The 23,599-nt window shown below is 37.6% G+C and overlaps 1 protein-coding gene across 1 annotated transcript in view; it reads right to left on the bottom strand.

Annotated features, from left to right (window-relative positions):
- The window catches only part of cacna1c (calcium channel, voltage-dependent, L type, alpha 1C subunit), a gene marked incomplete at both ends in the record, with an annotated part of 191,722 nt that overhangs the window by 43,885 nt on the left and 124,238 nt on the right, over positions 1 to 23,599 (bottom strand). The window contains 7 exons of the mRNA XM_079263032.1: positions 5,074 to 5,158; positions 5,471 to 5,558; positions 10,948 to 11,051; positions 12,443 to 12,642; positions 13,954 to 14,106; positions 16,317 to 16,456; positions 20,746 to 20,885. Coding sequence (XP_079119158.1) covers positions 5,074 to 5,158; positions 5,471 to 5,558; positions 10,948 to 11,051; positions 12,443 to 12,642; positions 13,954 to 14,106; positions 16,317 to 16,456; positions 20,746 to 20,885 — 910 coding nt within the window. The remainder of the gene's footprint in view (positions 1 to 5,073; positions 5,159 to 5,470; positions 5,559 to 10,947; positions 11,052 to 12,442; positions 12,643 to 13,953; positions 14,107 to 16,316; positions 16,457 to 20,745; positions 20,886 to 23,599) is intronic.

Raw genomic sequence — 23,599 nt, forward strand, 5'->3', positions numbered from 1 at the left:
TATCTTTAAACATTGTTCTGTTATAAGAGGTTTTTAAAAAGGTCTGTGTTCATTGCAGGTGTGCAGCAACTTTTAGGTCAAATTTGAAGTCTTTCTTGGTTTTTCCTGCGTCATATAGTCTGACTTAAATCAAGATCTTTGATTAAAACTTTCACTGCACTGTAACTTCATTTCATATTAATCTTATACAATTTCTTCTTTGAATAAACAGAAATATTATTTGTGTGTAATTGTATGTTTTGATATTGATTTAATTTGTAGTAAGTTGAACAATTTGAATACATTTTCCTTACTTTTATCATATATGAAAAACAAACAAAAAACTGATGTATTTTTATCCATTAAAACCATAATTTACAAAATAATTCTGAGCCAAAAAAAAAAAATCTAAAAAAAAAACCTAAAAAAATATCTATTTTTTAGGTATACCTACAATCCTACAAAATTGGTTCATTGGTACTTATTTCTGGGGCCATTTTAAATTCTGTGCTTACAGTGGAGCGTAACAGTCTAACTAGGATTGTACATACTCCATTTGTTAGCAAGTTGATAGATCTTTATGCCTATGTCTACTTCCTATGTTTTTCTAATACATCCAATGAAATTACATAAAAGTGAAAGAAAGACTCCAACCCAAACTTCAATATGATGTAAAAAGGTTGGAACTACACTGCACTGTGAGCCATTTCTCTTGCAGTTGATTAAAATGACTGGAAACCGTTTGTTTGGCAGCTGAAGTTGACATCCAAGACATGCTCCCCCAGCAAAGATAACTACCCTCCATTCAGTCAAGCACCTGGGAAAAGTTTTTAAAAAGGCTCATATTCCATTTTTAGTCTTATTTCTCATATATATTTTATCATAAGAGCTTGCAGTGATGCAGGGGGGACTTTAGGGAAAGGAATCTGAAACAACAAGAAGAGGATTGTGTCATCACAAATATAAATAACATATTTTGTCGTCACGTTCAGTATTTAAACATATTAAAAGTTTCTTTCTGTGGTGACATTTTCCTCTTGTTATTTTTTTCAGACAAGTCAAGCAGTTGCACATTGTTTCCTTTCCTACAAAAAGAATAGTTTCATCTCAACATGGTAAAGCTGTTTTCTCTCCCTGCTTCCTTTCTCCACATGCTAATACTTTCAATTAGACATAATTAAAGGTTAAAGGCCAAAAAGCATTTTTAGAGGTGGTAACGCAATAAAGACATGTAATTTTGCCTGCAGCCGGGACAGTAATTGGGAGCAAAATTTCATGTCTTCACTATAAAAGAATATTGAGATGATCATTTAATGGCAGCGGTTCAAAAGAAGAAAGAAGCACAAAGAGAAAATACAATTTTACAGTGTTGAGATTCTGTTGCTATCCACTAAAGGAACTGAAGCCCGAGAAGGTGCAGAGAAAGATGCTTGCTCCAGTGGAAGGGGAGTGGATAAACAGGAGAGGAAGAAAGGCAAAAAAAAAGAAAAAGGAAACAGGTATAGGCGCAGAAAGGAGCAGAGAGGTTGCAGTCTGCTTGCAGTTAGGAATCCAGTAAATCTTTCACTAGTGCTGGACCATGCAGACAGACGCACACGCCTTACGAAGGAAAGCCGCATTTTTCTTCACGGCTCCACGTAGAGACAGAAAATGATGGCTTTTACCTGGGGACAGAGAGCACGCCTCAGCGAGAAACAACACACACACACACATTTACGTATGGCCACATGTTGAGCACGCTCAGAGCACACGACAACAGTAGGAAAATGCACATATATATTACATGTACAGAGTTCATTCTGGCCCAGGAACCTGTGGAAAAGAAAGGATTTTTTTCTGCAATAAACAACTCCATGCAGTCACACCCTCATTACTTCAACTACAAGTTTAATTTATATTACCGTCCTTATCGCCATAAAAAGCCTTGCAGACAGCATCATTCTTGCACCATTTAGTCTTTTGATCTCTGTTGAATGTATTGGCTTAGACATCTGAATCTTAGAAAGTTTGTGATCAACCTTGTCCGTACACATTTCAAGTTGCCATTTTGCTTTTTTGTTTCTAGACTAAAATATTTCCAAATTAGTGACATTTGCAATAATCTACTTTAGCAGAGGCAGCTCATTCCCCATTCGAATTGTCGGTGAAGGTGTTCGGGAAAGTTGGGTCCAAACTAGACACTCTGAATAAAGAACTCAATAAAATAAAATTATTTTTATATACAACTTCTAATATTTTATTAACTCGTTCTTTATCAACATATTTGGTTTGGCTTAAACCTGCATCATGAGATTTAATAGACTCAAATACATACATGAATACAGTTGGAACCATTTGTAAAAGAAAAAAAAAACACAGGCAAACACACACTATCCTGAGTGTCAACAGAGTGACAGAACAAAGCAAATGTTCTGATCTTACAAATGTATCCAAGAGAGAGACACACTGCAGAAAAATGATGACATGTGATCTTCACTAACACACAAATTCAAAAATCTGATACCATTTCCTCAGAATTGAGTATCCAATCAGCTAAGTCCAACAAAACACCTTTGGGATATTATAAGACAAAAGTTTGGATCACCCCAGAGAGCTGCTACTAACAGCTAAAGTCTCTTAAAAATGTCAGATAACCTCTCTAGAAATGTATGCAACTCTTGCACCCTGCATCCTGAACAGTGAAACTGTTCTAAAAAAGGAAATTGGACATATTAAATAGTAATATAAAAATAAAAGAACAAATAAACAGAAGTAAGATCAACTAACCTGTGTTTTTATGCTCTTAAGTACTGCTTCCCTCCTACTCTCAGTTCTCTCACATACTGTATTTTAATACAGCTGAACACCAGATGAGGCTGTTCTTATTTACTTATAATCATCACGCAAAAACAAGAGTGCTAATAAAAAACATTCAGATCACATGATCAAGACATTATCTAAAAGAAATAAATCACAAAAAATACTGGCTGTTTTTACATCTACAGCACCCAGAACATTTAAAAGGCCCAGGGTTTTCATCAGGGAGATAAAAGCTTATTTCAGGACTGGGCCATAGGCCTTGCTTCATCCAGATACACACCTCTTGTTTCATTTATTCATCTTTAATTATCTCTTCTCACAGTGGACATGTGTCCTCCTTGCTGAGTGGGGTTCAGTTGTGAAGTTATGTTTATAGTCACAACTTCTTTTGTTCCTCTGCTTGTGGGGAGCTGCTTTTACAAGCTGAGGTGGTGTCTGGCACAAGAGGCAAAAATCAAAATACTTGGCAAATCTGAAAACTTGAATTCTGCAAGCCCTAAAGGGCCTGTGTGATCTCAAGCAGAGGTATTTTCAGGGGTAAAGTTTGTCCTTCAGAACTCTGTAAAGGCCCTGTTCCCCACACTGAACGTGAAAGGGGTTGAGAAAAGGAGCTACTTAAAGCTCTGGACCCTGGAAAAAGGTTCATGTCGGCAAAAAGCAGCTGTAGATAAGCAGCAAATGGGGATATTATTTCAAACGACGGCTCACCACTGTGTAAAGAGCAAGCTATGCACGGTGCAAACTTACACAGAGACTCACAAAGATGGTCTTCACATGGACAAGTCCATTACACCATATGTTATCATTATACTTCTTTGGGACTAAAGATGGAGAGATAGATTACTGGTATGACATGTTAGCATGGTGAAATACTACGGACACACATGCTTTCAGCTTTGTCTTGTCTTAGTTTATCCTTTCTATCTTCTTCACTACTGTCATAGTCTCCTATCACTTCCTAGGACAAGTGTGCTGTGCATGCACCAGCCTATGCAAAATGTCCTGGGCAGCAGGGACAAACCGCTCTCATTCATCTTCCCACAGGAGGATCCATCCAATGAGGAGAGGGAGGCAGAGCAATTGAAAGAGCGAGACTATATTTTTTTTTCCACTTTCACAAATGGAGGAATGATTGATCTGTCCCACAGAAAACTCTGGATCATCGGTATGCATCATTTTGTCACATCATTGACACTTAATGGCCGAAGAAATGCCATTTAATATACATAATCTCTCAACTGACTGATCCTAAGAGTTTTAGTGTCTTCATATCATTATAAATCTGGCAAAGTTCCTGGATTTACAAAAACAGATTTACATGTATTCATTTAGGAGTAGTAACAGGTGAGGACAGGTGCTTTTTTCCATGTGAACTGGGGAAGTTCGCCAATAGATTTTTTTTCTCTCTTGGTGGTTGTCCGTGTTTCTCAGAAACAAGACTGGAAAGACTTTAGTTAAAGTCACGGCAGGCTGTGTGCAAAACGTATATACAACAGTGCCTCTGCACATTCAGTCTTCATTATTCATTCATTCAAAATGTAAGTAAGTTGGTCTCCAAATAACTATAAAACAAGTCATAGTACTATATACTTTTTTACTGTCCTGTCTCATTCTGTATTTAGTGTCTTGGTGTGACATTTCCACATTAACCGCAGCTCAGGCATGGGGAGACAGGTGCCATGTGTGGCTGCCTCTCGCTGGAGGAGTTGTGGAGAGAGACAAGGTGTTAATTTGTGCATGTACATGTCTGTCAAAACACAAGTGCAAATATTCCTAAGGGTATATACCTAAAGTGTGTATGTTTACATAGTTGCAGGATTGTCTGTGTGAAAGTGTGCACCCAGAGGCTATTAGCTGTAGTCTGACACATTCGACTAATATCTAAACAGGTTTAAAACCTCTAGAGGATTCTCAACTAAAGCAAGCAGGTAGTACTAATATCTTCTGAGTCCACCGGTCATCCTGCTGGTAAGTCAGCTGCTCATTTACTGACTGTGCCCTGTGAGCAAGACCGCACTGAGCCCAAACAACAGATGTGGCACAGACTTGGGCAAATCCATTTCCATGCACAGCTGTTCCCAAAAATTTCTGTTGCGTTTAACATAATTTATCCTCAGGTGCAGCCATTCCTCCGAGCCTCCCACAAAAATACCCAGTTTCCTAATCAAATATCCCTACCAACAAATCATATATCATACTCATACACATATGCCTCACACTGTGGTACATCATCATGACAGACTTTCCTCTATTGATAGAAACACATACACACATGTAACATACTGTAGTACTCACGGTTTCTGGGTTTGTCATCATCTAAGCCCTCCTCTTCATTCTCTGGGTCAATGTCTTCCGCCTGAGTGATCCAGTCTAAATAGCCCTACATTTGTACACACATGCACACACAGAGAAGAGCAGCAGTGATTGGTAAACACTAATGAAAGCTGTTAGAGTTCTTACAACCAAAACAAACTACAGTAATTAGTGCATACATGCCCCTGTTCAGTGTTTTATTAATGACACATTTGACCATTTACTTTGTCGAAAAGGGTTCTTGTACTTTATCCTGATACCCAACACTTACAGAAGATGCAAGAACATACAATCATAGCTTAAATAGTAGCCCTGACTCAATGTCTTCATTTAATGATGATCAATTTTATCTTGAACACAGATGCATAAAGCACACTACCTTGAGGTCTTCCTCCAGTTGCTGTTTTTCTCTGAGTTTCTGGAAGTCACCACGAGCCTTAGCTTTCTCTCTCTCCTTGGAAAACTCTCTGGGAGGGGGGGTGAGGGCATGGAAAAAAGCATGGGGAGGGAGAAAGACAAGAAACAGGGGAAAGAATCTGAAAATCTATACGTATAGTTGTGCCAAACACCACATTATTGTAATAGCAACGAACATTCAACTTTAAGAAATGAAGGAAATCCTGCAAAGAGAAAAAAGGTAAAGAGAGAAAAGTCTTGCCAAAGAGGAAGGATGCTGGTGTGAAAATGAAGATGAAAAACTGGTGCTTTTAGTTTCCCTAAATGCCAGTTCTGAAGCATAACCTCGAAAAGAAGAAAGGACTTTGCTTGAATATTTAACCAACAGAACTTGGAGGTCACTTCCTCTCTGCAGTGCATCAGTTCTGTCTCCAAAGCTCCTTTCTGCAGACCAGCCTGTCACACATGCACATATGTCCCAGTAACTGTAGCAGTGATCAACACCAGTTAAAGACCTCAGCTCTGACAAGTTTTCCCTCCATCACGGTGGCTTCTTGCAAATCAAATTAAGAGCAATGAGTGAAACCAGATTAACTTGACTTTTTTCACAGTCTCTTCCTCATGAATTTCAGCGTGGACAAAATAAAAGTTTCAGATGATGTGACAACATTTTAAAATGTTTATGATGAGTTTATTATGTGGCACAATTTTACATAGTCCAAGTCAGCTTAATATTCATGCTAATGTTTTATAAAAAAAAAAAAGCGTCAACATGAATCTTATTGACCGTGGTAAATACTGAATTATTACTTTTTTTTTATAAAACACATTTTTATTTGCACTATAGACTATACTTTTCTTACTAGTTATATTTTATACACAATCTAAAGTAACAGCCTGCCTGTGTAGGGATGTACCACTTCTACTATCGACAGTCTGGACACCCTACATCACCGAGCTTCTGACCTTTTGTCTGCTAAATCAATATCTCAGACATAATCTTATTTATAGCTTTTATTTTGTCTCCGTTTAATAACATAAAACTCTTCATTAGGAAAGTTTTTACTCAATCCAATTCCAAAGAAAACAGTACATTGCCAAAAAAACAGCAGGAAACATGCATGTGTAAAATGTGAGACAACAGTGATATATTTAGTACCATTACATAAAATTCATTGTGTGCATATGTTTCTACAGTCTGTCTGAAAGAAAAAGAAATGATGTGGACATAGAGTTAAGTTAGTGTTATTATTATCATACTTATGTGGGCTTACGTTGTTTTATAATCCAAGAATCCACAGAAATGATCACTTGTAATGCTTCTGTTAAAACACTTTAAAACCTTTACTTATATGAGTATTAGGGGTGGGAAATCAAATTGAGAAAATCAAATATCTGAATTTTTTTCTTCACAATTTTAACATCAGGTCTTTTGTTAAAACATCGATTTTTTTTCCAAATAAAGACAAATAATCCATTACAAAATATTTGTCATTTTTATTGCTTTTATGGATCTTTTTACTTGTTTTCTTGGGCAGCTTAGCAGCATAATGATGGTCATGCTACTGTGTTGTTTTTTCTTAATTAAAAAATAAAAAGACTAGCAAAAAAAGTTTTGTACATTTCTTTTGCTTTGTTTTTAGTCTACAAAAATCACCAATATTGATGAATTGTGAGAATCGCAATTTAAATTAAATCAGCACCCAAAAAAATCAGAATCTGCTTAAACAACTAAAAAAACAAACAAAAAAAACCCCAAAAAACTGGTGGATTTTGTGGGTTACATGGTCAAAGAGGAAATTCCTATAATTATTAAGACAATTAAAACTAGAACATTGGGTGTGAGAAATAGTGAACTTTTCTCCAAGTGTCATAGCAGAAAATAGAAGGGATAGAAGGGGGGTTTGGAACGTAATTAAAATTCACATTTTAATATCCACTGAAATATTAACTACAGCAAAAGCCTCATAGCCTGCACGTATTTACTAAACCTGCCTTGGAAAATATATGTTTCTTGATAATCTGCTTTCTTGTTCATTGCAGGCTTTGGTTTGATCAGCCACTTGAGACTTTTTGAAGCTTACAAATCTCCAAAAGTTCCCCATGAAGGTTTCAGGTTTAGTTTTTAAATCATTGCTCAGATATTATGCAATTCTTTCCAAAAGCTATAGGTCTGAACTTAATTTTAGTGTGTCACTCTGTGAAATTTAGAGGAATGATGGGAGCCCAGATGGAGCTACAGGGCGCACACTCAAACACCCAACAGAGATCAATGAGCATTAGGACAACCTGCTATTGTCTCGCTTGTCAGAACATTAGCAGGAGACCCAGTCCTATTGATCTGTGTTTGTGTGTTTCAGTGTGCCAACACAGTTTATGTGAAGCTGACTGCAGCTACGAGTGCCGAACTCAGAGCCTTCACGCTTATTTTTTCCTTCTCACTGCCTCACCTTTATGTCCTAAATCACATTTCATCCCCCGAAGCCGACCCATCTCTCTATTCCTTCAATTTACATATTACATCAAAATCTGACAAACAGAGTCACACCCTGTGTTTGTGTCCCCACATCTGTAGCTCTCCATGTTCCTGTTTAGCCATTAGTTATTATGCCAATCTGAGACCCACAAGCACACACCATGGAGGAATCGGTTGGTAAAAGGTCAGGTTGTGTAGTGTGCTGACAGCATCATTAGTCAGAAGTCAGACAAAGAGGCAGACAGGCAAACCTCCCCAAGCTGTTTGGACCAGATAGACCTCTATTACTTTTTACCACAATGATACTGCCACATCACCAAATGTAACGAATCAGTCAGGTCAGTCAGTCAACTCACACTGACCTTAAAGTGTACACTGGCAACATCGCTGTACTTCAGAACACAGAAAAAATCAAAGTATCAGGCATTTATTTATGGTGTATCTTAAGCTTCTTCGTCCTTTCCAGAGTCCTTGGAGCAGTCTACTTTTATTTGTTTCCTGCTCTTCTCAATTTATGTAATAATTCCTTTTGTTTAAATGGGATGATAGCGTGTTTTGCAACCACAGCAGTGCTGAGAACGCAGCTTTTCATGATCGTAGTACTATTCTTCAGAAGCAGAAGTGTAGCCTTGTAGTTACAGAGACACAATACCCCAAAGGTCTCAATGGTCTTGGAGCCAGATGCTCTAATAATTTCACTACAGTCAGCTAAAATGTACGTGTGCATTGCTCACTTGGAAGAGCTCCAAGATCTGTGACAACACAAGTGTCTGCAAATGTTACTATATGGGAACACATTTTCATACATGCTTTGTACTCATCCAGCATAAATGCTAGCACATGCAGGAAAAAGACAGGAGAAATAAATAAAGATTTTCTTTTGAGCAAGGAGACCAGGTGCATAACTCTCCAAGAACAGTGACAAGAGGAAAAAGAAAAGTTAGTTTCCAATCATCTTTGACCCTTCCCTTACCCGCTCAACACCCCTAGAACCAAGTTTAGCACAAAGAAGGATCCGATGATGATTAAGGTGACAAAATACACCCAGGGCCACTTGTAACCTACTGCATCATTCACCTAGGAGATGGAGGGGTAGAAGAGAGGGACCGCAGAGGGGAGAAACGACAAAAGAGTGAGTAGAGATGGGTGGGATTGTGAGAACAGAAACAAAAGTGAAGATGGAGCAAAGAGTAAACAGAGGGAGAAATGGGAGGGATGGAGGGAAGGAGTTAGATCTCTGAATACTCCAAATTGATGCCGTCTTCAAGGTTGGCTTCATATGTGCAGGAGTAGTTTTCAAACAATATATGTAAAAAAATAACATGAAAGATGTTTATTTCATCTCACAAGCTGCCCTTTGGAAAGAGCGATGATCGTGTGAAGATATGAAACCGTTTTTATGACAGTGTAGCTGAAATGATAAGGGTGAGTACATGTTTAATGTAAAAAGAGAAGTGTAAGTTCAAGAGCATTTGCACTCAAATCCGCCTATTTCAGGCTTAATCTCTGTGGGGAAAACAAATCATTTTGTTAGACACATGAACAGACTGTGCAGCAAGACTCCCCAGGACTGGATATAATTACACTCTTCATGATAAAATGTTATCTCTTCATGACTTTATGCTTTCCAAATAATTCAATTTATGGAGCAAAAACACAAAAGGCTGAGTTTATGTGTAATTAAATTAGTGGAGTTTCATAGCTAATTTGATATAATTTTTTAAATCTTAAATTTAATCTTGATGTAACTATTTATTATTATCTGTGTTATGATTATCAAGCTGTTTTTCAATATAAAAATCTCTTTTTTTTCCCGCAGGAGATCTGGAAACTCTTAAAAACTGAATGTTTTTGTGGAAAAAAATTAATTCTATTCTTAGTGCGGTCTTTTATCCCATAATGTCCATCTTTAATGCCACATTTCTTCCAGACTCCACTCTGGCCTCAGAAGAAATTCTTTTTTACTTGTGTTCCTCCTGTTGTGCAAGACTTTTTTAGTGTTCTACCTCAACGGCTGGCCTGAGGGGTGAATTATTTATACCCCCCATGAGTCCCTGCAGACCGGGAGGTGGTTGCACTAAAACAGCGCAGAGCGTGGTAAAAAAGCACCCAGCTGGCCTGGTGGAGCGGCACTTATTGAAACAAAACACACTCATAAACAAAAACTGCAAACCATCCCACTAGCATACACACTGTACGCACGTGTGTAAATGTCAAGAGATGAATTTCAATTTTTACATGAAAAAAGCAAAAAGAGACAACACACTTAAACACACAGTTATGACCTTTAAATTCCACTGGGTGTTTATGTACAAAGCACTTACTTCAGTTTGAAGCAATAAAAAGTTTACTTTGTTTTCAATCAAAAATCGCTGGGAAGATGAAATTCAAGCAACGCTTTGGGACACGGGTGGGTTTGTGTCCATCTGTCCATCACTGACATGCTATGACAGGACGTGGACCCATGTGGCTTCTTGACATGCACATTAAAGATAGGACTATGGTCCATTTTTGCCATTTCCAGATACAGTATGTGTGTGTTGGTGCATGAAGCTTGTGACAAAGGACTGACTGAGTGAAACACAAAGCAGAAAGAGTGAAAGATTTTGTTCACTTCATTAATTGTCAGTTGATCTTTTATTTGAGGACAACGGACATTTACCTACACTTTTCCTGCTCATCTGACAAGTTGACAGTTTTCCATGGACGGCTCTTAGTGGAATTCAGTTTCCTCTGCGTGCCACATGGCTGAATCTTGATAAAATACTTTATATGTGCTTTATTTTACCATAATTTTGCACTAATATATAATTAGGTTTCATTAAACTATAAACCCCTCTCATAATAATTATGTCCTACATATTGTAATTCCTTGTGGGAGTCTTGATACATGGTCAGTTATCCAGTTATCACATTTAAAACAGTACAGTCACGTCACAAACAACACGCATACGTACACACATGACAACAGCATAAGCTCTTACCCGCTCAACACTCCCAGAACGAGATTGAGAACGAAAAAAGAGCCGAAGATGACAAGAGAGACAAAATAGACCCATGGCAGCTCATAGCCCATAGCATCCTGCATCTGAGAGAGAGAAGAGGCAGAGGAAAGATGGAAAAGGAGAAAAGGATGGGATTAACAGGCAGATGGAGGGTCAGGTGGTGGAGAGAGGAGAGATGAGGGAGGTTTTACAAAGGGGTTGATGAGAAGAATGGAGAATGACGAATAAGGGAGTGAATGGGGTGACAGAGGAAGAACAAGGCAAGAAGTGTTAGAAAAGGCAAAAAGAACATGGCAGGAAGAAAACAAGACCAAAGCAGTGCATGTTAAAAAGAACAGCAGCTAACCTGGCGGAGCAAAGCAGAAGTGAATGATTAACTGTGTGAAAGAATCCTTTTGTCTGACTTTGGAGGATTTATCATTGATGGTCCACCACCAAGGACACCAAACATTTGCTGCTGGAGCCAAATATAAAATCTCATTTCTTGATCAAGCAAGTTTAAAAAATGACTCAGCCCTTTGAAGAAAAGCTGTCTTGGAAAATCACTCTCAGTCATTTCTTTATAGAGAAACATGTTTCACATGTATTCAGATATGTCATCCAGGACTGACCAAACAGGGGCAGACCATGTGGCTGACATAAAGGGGAAAATCAGACAGAGATTGATTATGCAATGTCTTTTCTGAAATACCCTCATTAGCCTCTTTGTAAGATAAATGTCAAGCTTTTAAGCTAAATTTCAGATCTGCCAATTACATGCCCGGCATTCAACATGGAAACCGGTTATCTTTTGCGTGACTTTCCAGATTCCTGAGATGCAGCAGGTATAATTTCCAATAAAGTGTTGCGTTTATTTATGTGTGTATTGGAGGTTTAAGTTACCAGAAAAGCAGTAGAAGAGGTGTAGAGCTGTGTTGAGCTGTCAAGCCATTTGCTCCATGTGTATACATGTGCACATACAAACCCCCTACACACACATTTACATTCACAAGCTATGAAGAGCTAAATGTCACTGAAAAACTGTCCAAACTATCTTTTAAAAATCAAAGGAAATGCATTTAATATCACCACATGAGTGCTTTAAAGTTAATACTCCATTAAACAGCTTTCTGTGAGGATTGTAATGGGTCACAGTCGTGTGGAAATCCTGCTGAGTTAATATTAACTTGCATACATCTTCTCTGACAAAGCAACATAAAGCAAAGTAACATAAAAATCTTTAGATAAATCCCAATTTAAATTTGGCTAATATTTAATCTATCACACAAGTTGGTTTTAACACTGCATGAATGAGAACAGGACATTAAGTCTATTCCTGTGCTTATAAATCTGCAGGTATTTTGTGTAATTTTTTTAAATAACTTTTTTCTCAAAAGCAGGTGTGTGTGAGACGCTGCTGTTACAGACAGTACATTGGCTACATTGCACACACACATACACGCACACATACACACAGTTGTGGTATCCGACTCACCCAGTACAGCACGTCTGTCCAGCCTTCCATAGTGATGCACTGGAACACTGTTAACATGGCGAAGGCAAAGTTGTCAAAGTTGGTGATGCCGTCGTTCGGGCCCTCCCATCCCATCTGGCACAGCGTTCCATTCTGCGAACAGTGTCGACCATAAGCACCATCTGGTGCGCATGGTGCTGGTTTTTCCTCTGCATTGGTGCCTATGAGGAAAGGGAGATGTTCACCAACACAGAAACATGACTTTTGTCTGGGATCTCTTCAACTTTATACTTAATTTTGACAAACTCTTATTTATTTTTTATGTGAAACAACTAAACTCTACTTTAATTAAAAAAATTGGTGTTGCTACAGATTCTTGTATAGGGTCAAAAGCTGCACCTGGACAAGGTTAAACCAAGCGGCAGCTTCAGGTGGTTAAAAGGGAAGCCTATGCGGAAGTTCCCCCCTCTCCCGCTAGGCGCACCAAAACAGAGCACACCCTCCATCCCATGTTCAAAACGCAAAGTTCACAGCAGAAATAAACCTATTTACAGCTTGGTACAAAAAAACATTTCGGTTTTAATAGGCCATGTTTACCTTTATGACAACTGAGGATGGAGTGAATTTTCTTTCATTTATAATCAATTTCATCTAAAACTTTAGTATAATTATGATCAATTTGCTTTTGATTGACAGGTACCCAATGTCCCTCTACAAGAGGGCAGACTGTAGCACAACAACGTGATTTAGCCTGCCTACCTTTGTTAGCACGTTAGCTCCCGTTAGCTCTGGGTTAGCTCGGTTAGCGCTTAGCTACAGGCAGTTTCGAAGCTTGATAGATGTCAATCAGCCACTGTCATGATCACAGCCACAGCCACCCTTGCCCATTTTTGTATTTTCCAGGAGATAAAGCTGCCACATTGCTGCCAAAATGACGACGGTAGAAACCGCCCAATAAGCCTTTTTTCTGTTCTTCAAAAACGGGTGCCATCCTGGAAGCTCTGTCCATCTTTTGGAACAGTCTTATGCGTTATTCAGTCTTAACGAACACCAAACAAAGCAACTACAAAACAATCTATGTGAAAAAGTGTTAAACTAATTATACAAAATAAGCTCTCTAGGGCAATTTATAGAAGCGCTTTGTAACACCACTTAGGCTGTGCAGAATAATGCATCTCATGGGAGCAATAACACCACCATAATAATGCTCAGGTCCATTTGTACCTGATGCCCTTGATGGAAACTGTTTTAGTCATTCAATCATTTATGAAAGCTGCTGTTTTATTAATTGCTCAAATCATTTATGTCTAAAAACAATCAATTACAGTGTTAATAATTTATTTAGGTCATAATGTGATTGTTAAAGTTGTACATTCTGTTTTCATCTTTGTACATCTTAAAAATTGGAGCGTCTGGTTATTAAGGCTTTCTTTTAAGAAATGAAGTACAACATGCCCGTGCATGTGTGGGATCGCTCATGCTCACATAAATTCATTTTCTATGTCTCTTCTGTTATTTTTGTATGTACATACGTGTATGGTTGTTCACGCAGGTCTTGTGCATCTTGCCCATGAAGAGCTCCAGGCCGATGATGGCATAGATGATGATGACGAAGAGGACCAGCAGGGCAATGTGGAGCAGAGGAACCATGGCTTTGATTATGGAGTTCAACACTACCTGTAAACCTATAGCACACACACACATTCACAGCTGTTAAAAATATGCCCAAGATTAGTAACATACAACCACGTGAAAACAGAGTACACATTCTGTTAATACACAAGTTTTATGCATTGAGATATAATAAAAAAAAAGTAATCTTATATTGAAAATGTAAGATTTTCAATATTTAAAAAAAAATTAACTAAAAAATAACTATGATCATAATCAGATAGTTTTTTTTTTTAAACATGTAGGTTCCAGTCTGTCCATATTTGATGTGTTATTAAATTTCAAGTTTAATTAATGACAAAGACCCTTCTTAAATGTTTGCCTGTAAAAAAAAAGTGCTTTTTGTCATTTGTCATTAATTAAACTTTAATAACACATCAAATATGAACAGACTGGAACCTACATGTTCAAAAAAAATTCTAATTATGATTGTAGTTATTTCATTAGTTCATTTATTTTGAAAATATTGAAAATCTTACATACTCCACCTTTAAGGTAAATACAGTCTCTGATGATGAACAATATAACAATCAACAAAAACTACAACAAAGTGAAGAGGTAGTGTACATCCTCCGACTCGGTAGCTTGTAGATCTACTAGTAGCACCAATACACTGTAATAATCATATTCTTCCACTGTTGGCCCGCTAAGTTTTACATTATTTCAGTTTGTGGACCTTGTTTAACCCATTATTTTACTTTGATCTTTAAAGCCTCGCTGCAGCATTGTAATCAGGTTGAGATCTGGACTTTGACAGAGCCATTATCACACTTTGATTCTTCTCTTTTTCAGGTATTCCTTTGTAGATTTGCCGCCATGTTTGACACCACTGTCATACTGCATGAAGCGATTTCAGTATAGCTTAAGCTGTCAGACAGCAGGCCTCTGGAATATTTTGCAATATAAAGGAGGTCATGGCCAGCTCAATGAGTGCAGGGTCCTCTGATCCTGTGGCTACAAAACAAGCCCAAATGATCAGCTCTCCATCACACCACATATGTGGTGTTTCTGTTGATTTTTTTAAACCAAACTTGGTGCTGTGCATTATGTCCAAAACTTTCTGGTCTCCTCTGTCCAAAAGGTATTATTAGACTTGTCTTCAGCTTTGTTCCAGTTTAACTCAGAAATCTGAAGCAGTGCTACCACATGTTCTTCACAAAGGAGCAGTATTCTCCAGCTACCAATCCAAACATCATGTCCTTGTACAACAGAATTAATGAAGGTAATAATTTGCCCCAAAATTATTAAGACACCGGTGATCAATATTTAAGGATCAAATCATTTTCTCAGATCACTTCATTCATAATTAATGTGTAATTTATCTTTAATATTTTCAAATAAGAGGTCTATAATTCTCCTGTTTAATGCAGCTGTAACAAATAGTTTCCTGTAAATAATATGAAATTATACCTTAAAAATGTGAAAGTAATGTTATTTGTATTGTATTTGATCAGAATACATTTTACTCCTTGTACTAATAAAAAGAAAACACACATTTTATGTAGCTCAAATAAAGCAGTTTGACCTGAATTAGCGTAGTTGTCGTCTGCACTTATTTGGATTAAGGAATCTTCTTACTGGACTGGTTCGGAGACTTGTTGATTTAGTTACATGCCACAGGACTTTTTTTCTGTTGTGACAAATTAAAATCTTTTGTAACTGCACATCTTGGACAAACTGTTTGGTTAAAGATTTCGTGTACGCGTGGTTGGTTTTTTGTAAATAATACACTTTACAGGACATAAGCATCAGTGACTCTTGAAGCAGTCTGTAAATATGTTATTGATGAGTTGCCATGACATAAACAGGCCAGAAATGTTAAACAGGATCTCGTCTACAGAACGTGTACTACAGCAAATCCTAAACACCAAACCAGAGATCCAGCTGTGCCAAACACACACACACACACAGGTACAGGTGCACACTTGCACCTCTTTCATCTGCAATATCTGCTCTTTTAGTGTCATCTGCCAGTTTAGATTATTGATTTCTGTGGTCAAAGACAGACAGACCAACAGAGAACTCATCTACTGCTCATATTGTCCACATTTTTTTAAATAGGACAAGAGAACTTTGTGTGTGTTAGTGTACTCTGACCATGGTATGGAACATCAAAAACCAATAACAGGTCCAATATGTGCTTCATTTTCTCTGTCACCATACCCAATAACCATTCACACCTGATCCCCAGAGCATCCTCTCCGTTTTGTTTCATAGTACTTACTTGGTACTCCAGAGACCAGTCTTAGGGGTCTGAGTACTCTGAATGCCCTCAGAGCTTTGACATCAAAGCCCGCTGCCTTCCCACCAATAGGAGTGGCCCCATCCCCCTTTGTGGCCTGCTCCAAAATTGCACTGAATAACCTGGAAAGACAGAATGTGTTTATTTTAGTAACCATCATTTTCATAATGACATCCGATCCAATCTGAGAGAAAACAACAAAAAAAGTACAGGTAAAAAAAAAAGTACTGATCTGATCCATTTAAGTAAACTTTGTCAGAATCTTGCCTTTGTAAATTTAAAAAACTATTTAACTTAAAAGATCAAAATTCAGGTCACAGTAGAAATGAAAACTGTTAAATAACTTCCTGCTGCAGAACAATAGAAAGTGTTTTAACTGCTCACTCTGACTTTTACTGATAAGGACATGCAAAGCTTCTGGCTTTAATAATTTGACAGCCAGGTGACCAGGAGACTGATGTCTGTGGAGAAGGAAACTGTCTGTATATGTTTTGGTTTTTCTTTCCAATTGTGTGTTTGTATATTAAAAACAAATTGAAATTTAGAAATATATAACAGCATGTGAAGTTTTGCTGTATTTAAGAGCTGTAAGTAGAAAAACTGCACATGATGAATGTCACACTTCAATGTTCAAAGCTTAATGGAAATTAATGACTTTTTGGTAGATATATATCCTTTTTAAAGTTATGCACAGATGTATAAAGTAAGGGGTGGCATAAATGAACAAGTGGCAAATATATGCAAACACCTATGCACATGTCTATCATTGTAATTTTAGTCTATGACAGTCTGATATAAAGTGATTGTTATGTTTAGAGCATGCAAACTTTCTGTTCTTGGTTTATTCTATGTACATACTTTACCCTCTGGTTGAACAGAAGCGTAAGCATCGTAAGCCATTACAACTGCAAGCTAAACTAAATTGCTCTCCTTGTACTTAATGCTCATATATCTGGAAATGAGGTAATTAAGAATCACTTCATCTGACAAAGACATTTATCTGCAAATGATGGTTGTCAAAGTGAGTCAAAAGTGCATAAAAGCATAGATATAATTTTCAATCAAGTGATGTTGCCCTGTATATGAAGTTGCTTTTTGTGAGCTATTATCCTTTTTGTTATTATTTACAGGCATCTCTTTGGAGCAAGTGGCTGACAAGCTAGAATAAATGCACATCCAGCTGAGCTTATCACTCTGCCCTTCTTCTTTCTGGCTCGAGATCCTTTAGAAATCACCAGCTAGCGTGGCTCAAAGGCCAGTCAGTGGCGCGTTAGTCATGGAGAATTATCAATTAGCACAGATGAAATGGCCACTTGAAAAGGCCTCTCAAAACATATCGCCCTCTCTCCCTCTCACTCTCTCTCAGCCTCTCTATTTCCCACTACCTCCCTCTCGATTTGATTAACTCTCCATGTCTGGTTGGAAGCACGCCTTTCAAATAGAGTATGACAGCCACGTCAAGGATCTACAATTCTGCACCACCAGCATTTTATCTCAGTGATAATTACAGCTTTTGTGTAGCACTACGCAATGGCCTGTGTACATGTAAAGCTAAAGAAAGCACCAACTGCTTACGTTTATGAAGAGAAAAGAAGCTGTGAAGTATTAAAGATGCAAGATAAAGATGTAGATATAGATAAACTTATTTATCTTAAATTTTTTTGGAAACAGACTTTATGGAAATGAATGTTCAACTACAGATTATTTAAAAAATATATATTACTTTAATATTATTTTATATTATTTTTAACCTATCTCAATATTATTTTATATTATTTTTAACCTATCTTGTGCTTCCACAATTGATGCATGTGAGAGTAAAGAAAAAAAAATTATATATATGCTCACACATGCAAAAGTGTACGGAACTTTATTTAATAACCTCTTAGGTATGTGTCAGGAAGAGTGTCCTTTAGCAGTTGTGTGCATGCATGCTTGTGTGCATGTGTGTGTGTTTGAGGGTGCATGTGTCCCTGAGGCGGCTTGGCACCAGGTACATGCTCCCTCACCCATATGGTGAATATTCCAGAGGGAGCAAACTCTTGTCACTTCTCATCTATACACACACACTGGTGGTTAGACATGCACGTACACAAAGATGAGCACTCAGTCATGCGCACAGGGATATGCAGCTCTGTCACAGCTGAAAATCTCCTCACTGGACGAGAGACTTGTGCATGCATTGTGCGTTTGTGATTCACAACCTAATTAATGAATTTTTTTTTCTAATACTATAGTTCACTAATAGCTATATTCAAATGACAAACTGTGTGAAGGGAAATCTTATTACATTTAATGCATAATTTTTAATACTTTACCACCTTTTCTTGAATTCATGCAGACGCTGGTTCTTGTCATACTTTCAAACAAACGACTAACACTAAAATTTATCACTTTTAAAATATGAAATGGTTTATAATTTTTGGATGGAAGGGAGGAAATATAAAAGTAGTTAGAGGGGACATTGGTTCAACCAGAAAAGCAAGCTGCCATTCCCCAGAAATGTGTGTGAATAAGAAAAAGACAAAGTGATGCTGCTGAATCTTGAGCCGCAGCTTTTATCTGACCTCCTGAACTCCCTCTAGCAGCGTTGCAAGGAAAAGAAAATCCACTCAAAGGGATCAATAACATATTTCTGCACATTAAATGATGCCACATCACAACAAAAGCCACAGTTAAAGAGATAGAGACAGAAACAGAGAGAGACAGGGAGTAGATAGCAGGAGTAGTAAAGGTTGTGTTTATGCCAGGGGCACTGGCACCATGTTGTTAGCCAATGGTGTGTGTTGGTGTGTGTTTTTATGGGGTGAATCCAAACGTGTACAGTTAGGGCTGGCTGATGTGTGGGAACACTTGACTGGCAATGAACAGGACTCTGAGTGTGTGTGGTGCCTTCCTTCAGGCTGAAGGCTGCTTTCTTGCTGGCTTTCGCATGCACACGCGCGCACACACACACACACACACACATGCACACACGCACACACGCACACACAGTCAATTAGACCATTTATATAGCATTAATGTAACTGTCAGGTCCACTGGCTGCAGCGCCATTACCGCTCACAAAGCTGTTCTCAAAGCACAGCTGGCAGGCAGAGCATGCATGAAGGTAAAAACGTGCGTGAGGAGAGCACGCACGCACACAAACACACGCACGTATCTTAAAGCAGAGGATTTCAGAAGCATGGCCACGTTGCTGAGTTGCAGATTAAGAAAAATAGTGCGGGGTTTTGCTATCAGTATCATACAAGCTAATCAGTTTAAGCTTCACCCATCTTTTACAAGCCAAAGTTCATAGAGGTTTTAAATAGATTATTTGGCTTTTCTTTTTCTTTGTGTGAAGTATTTCTTACAAGTCAGTTTCTTACCTGCAGCGGCAAGAGAGTTGACAACGTGGAGGAACTGTGACGAGGCAACTAAGCTACATGTTAACGACATACGAGCCTCAAAAGGCCGAGTTTCTTCCATCTAAAACAACTCAAACCGAAAATATACAAACATAATAAATAGTGCATTTTACACCTCTTCATTTTGAAATAAGACAGTTTCTTATTTTGTCACTATTTACCGAAGAGTGTGGAGTGTTTCTACGCCTCGTCACAACCAACGTAGTCGCTAAGTTAAGTATCCTTCTGCTGGTCAATTGACTCCATCAGTTGCGTCAATACTTTTTTTGGGCAACAAAAGGTTTCCTTTCACAAATATATAGAAAATATTTTAACAGGATTTGTAAATGTTCTTACTCTTATGTCGTAGATATAGTGCGTATTTAGAAATAAGTCCAAAACAATTGTTTTATCTACAGGCGATTAGCAGTGGAGCAGTAACACGGCACGATGCAGCCATAAAACTATGTTTGTTGCACATGTGAGCATTTCAAGCTATGACTTATTTTAAATGTTGAAAAACTCATAATATCCTTTTAAGGATGATTCATTTATATCTAAATTTCATTCAAAGTTTGCATAGAATAGTAGTAAATACTTCAGAAATGATTTACTATGTGCAAAAATAAACTCATTTCTGGAAATCTGTAAAATTATGGGTAAATTAAGTTACATACTCTTGAATAATAAAACCTCAATTTAAGTAATTTCTTCAATAAAACTAAAGTGAAAAATACTTAATTTTTGCACACTACAGTAATTACAGTAATTTAAAAATATATGTATCCCAATTGTCAGACAGGGTATTAGTTGTCTTGTATGTATTTTGTTAACAACGATGGAATATGATTAATTGAATCCCTGATATTGATGTTGAAAGTGATGTCAGGTCACACTTGAAATCAGACTGAGAAATGCAGCTAAGCAGGACTTGCCATCTTTGTTTCATTTGTCAAGCTTTATAAAATAAAGCTGACAATCATATTTCATAATTTCATTCTTTTTGCCTATTTCAGTTTACTCACCCTACAACTACGATAATGAAATCAAGCAGATTCCAGCCATTCCTCAGGTAGGCGTTGGGGTGGAAGAGCAGACCGTAGGCTATTACCTTCAGAAACGCCTCTACCGTGAAGATGATGAGGAACAGATACTCCACACGCTCCTGCAGAGACACAAAAGGGACACCTTAATCCATTCTTTTAGAACAGCATCATTGTAGGACATGATCAGAGAAAAATAATATTAAAGTAAATGAATGACAGATTGAGATAATTGTTGCTGTTTAACTTTATGACAGAGGAAGGTTAAATAAACACTAAGTGCTATTATAAACATACAGATAATATAATTTCTTTTTCCTACATCACCCCATGTGACATTTCCATGAGTACCTGTATAGTGTCCACTGTTGAGTTTAACAACTTGGACAAGATTTTTATCTTATTGTGTATGAAGCTTTTGGTGTTTTGTGTGTATGTGTGTGTGGGCATTTAATTATTTCTGTGTGAACATCATTTGTCTAATTTGTAGTCGTGTACACAGTCAAAGTGTTTTGATTATTTAATCAGGGCTGCTCTGTCCAACAAGGCCAATGTCACACAGATGCAAACACACGCAAGCAGCATTTCTACAGTTTGTTGTTATAGTGACAACCTCCTGCCAAGGGTCCTGGGAAATGTCCTGACATGACTTTGAAAATGCAGACTCATCTAACTTTGTGACATTTTGGTTGTGCTGTAAGGAGTTAATTCATCATCCACCCAATCGTCTGTCATATCTGCTCTTTAATGTAGTTGAGAAATAAAATGAGATAAAAGAAATGTGCAAAAATATTTATCCTTTGCTTCTTTGCACACACTAAATCTCCATATTCAGAGGCATTTCATGTCCTTTGAGGAACAAATAAACTGTATTTAGCTGAGTCTATCAATCTGTCAATCCATGTCAGCTCTTGATCTCTGTCTTGTTCCCACTGTTTTCCCATGAACACACATGCTTAGGGGGGCAGGGGTTTGGGACAGAAGGCCAGCCAGGTCTCCATAGGCTATAGCCTCATCCCCTGGGAAGAAGCAGTTGAACCTGAAACTGGATGGACATGGCCTTTGTTTGTGTTCAAGTTTGTTAAATTAGCTTAACAAGTTTATACACTTGGCAAAAAATCAAATCAATAGAAATTTTGATAGCAGATCAGAATGCATCTAAGCATTCAATAAGCAATGTCTAAATATTCAAATAGAATATAAACAGGTTATGTTATATCAATCCTCTTAGTTAAACAGGACAAAAAAAACAAAAAAACAACAACAATAAAACACTGATAATGCTTGTGCACTGCAAGAAAAATGCAGCTTTTAAATTAAAGCAATTGCTTAGCTGAATAAAAAAAATAGGAATATTAAATGAAAACATTTAAGCATGATTAGCAAATTAAATTGCTGACTATCATAACATTGACTTTCTTCAAATGTTTTTATTAAAAAGATCAGTATTTAAGCTAATAGGAAATGTTAGTTTTCTAAAAGCTTCTGGATACAGTTGCTCCGTGAAGATTATCTATTTATGCTGCTGTGTGTTTAAAGCAGAAGCAGCTAAACAAACAATCCCTCAGCACACAGCAAGACTGAGTCACACTACCATGAAGCCAGTTACACTCACGCACATTTATACAGATGTAACTGGGACTATTACAGTCACATGCACCTTGCTCTCTGCGCTGTGTTTAGTAATACTTTGGTTTTTCATGATGTAAAAGCAGTTTGCCACATCAGAAATGCTTTATGAACCAAAGCTGACATCAGATTACAACTGATAGATATTTGTAGGCATTTCAGGCTCAGATTTTTTGTCCTTAACAAAGCAAATCTCATTTCAAGTGAAAGTTTGAGGTCTTTTCCAATATTTACATATAGAAGCATTCAGCTGAAACGTGACATGAATTAAAAAGTGGGAGTTTTATACACTTTGAAAGACATATAAATGGAAGCCTTTATTAAACTTCTGCATTTGCTCTCTTCCCAGCTAGTCTCTTCTCATTTCAGTGCAAGTCCATTCATCTTTTTGCACAGAAGAATCCAGCTTAAAGATATAGATCAAGATTTTTTTTACTATTCACATTCGCCTTCATTTTTTATCTGTGTGAATGCATATTTCAGATTCACAATCTGCAGCACTGATTTTATTGTTAATATTCATCATTTATTCTGTAGGCCTTATAATATTGGCAATATGTGCAGAAGTAATTCATTTCACAAGTACGCGAACACACGCACACACACGCTCATACACACACTTGTCCTCCCTCTTACAAAACCTCTCCATCACTCTCTCATGCTCTCAAACACACAGATACACACAACCAAGCTATGTATCTGCTGGTGACAGGCAGACAGTGCAGCGCTCAGAAGAATAAAACAAAGAAAAACATCTGGTAGGAACAGCTTATCCTGACACACACAAACACACACTTCCCTTCCTCTTTTCATTCCATTCATACAGACCCATAAAGGGCAAAATCCATAAGGGGCACAGCTAATTTGGTTAGTTGCGGGAATGAAATGAGAGATAAAAGATGAGAGACTGAGAGTGAAGAGGAGAGAGTGCGAGTCGGAGAGAGGTAGACTAAAGAGGAGGAGAGAGAAAGAGAGAGAGAGGAAAAGTAGGCAGACAAAATGACCGAAAGGTGAGTTTGTGGGAGAAATAATTCAGTTAACTGTGATAGGTCAACCAAACCACCTATCCATCAACTAGACCAATCAGATTATAGTATTGACATTCTACCATACAGCGGGCAATGCTTCCATTTGCAATGACCTTCTGTGTTTGTGTGTGCTGCAAGACAGGATTAGCCATTAAGCTGCTTTTGAAAGATCCCACAGA

This window comes from Telmatherina bonti (assembly GCF_933228915.1).
Source record: "Telmatherina bonti genome assembly, chromosome: 23".
In the NCBI taxonomy this organism is placed as follows: Eukaryota; Metazoa; Chordata; class Actinopteri; order Atheriniformes; family Telmatherinidae; genus Telmatherina; species Telmatherina bonti.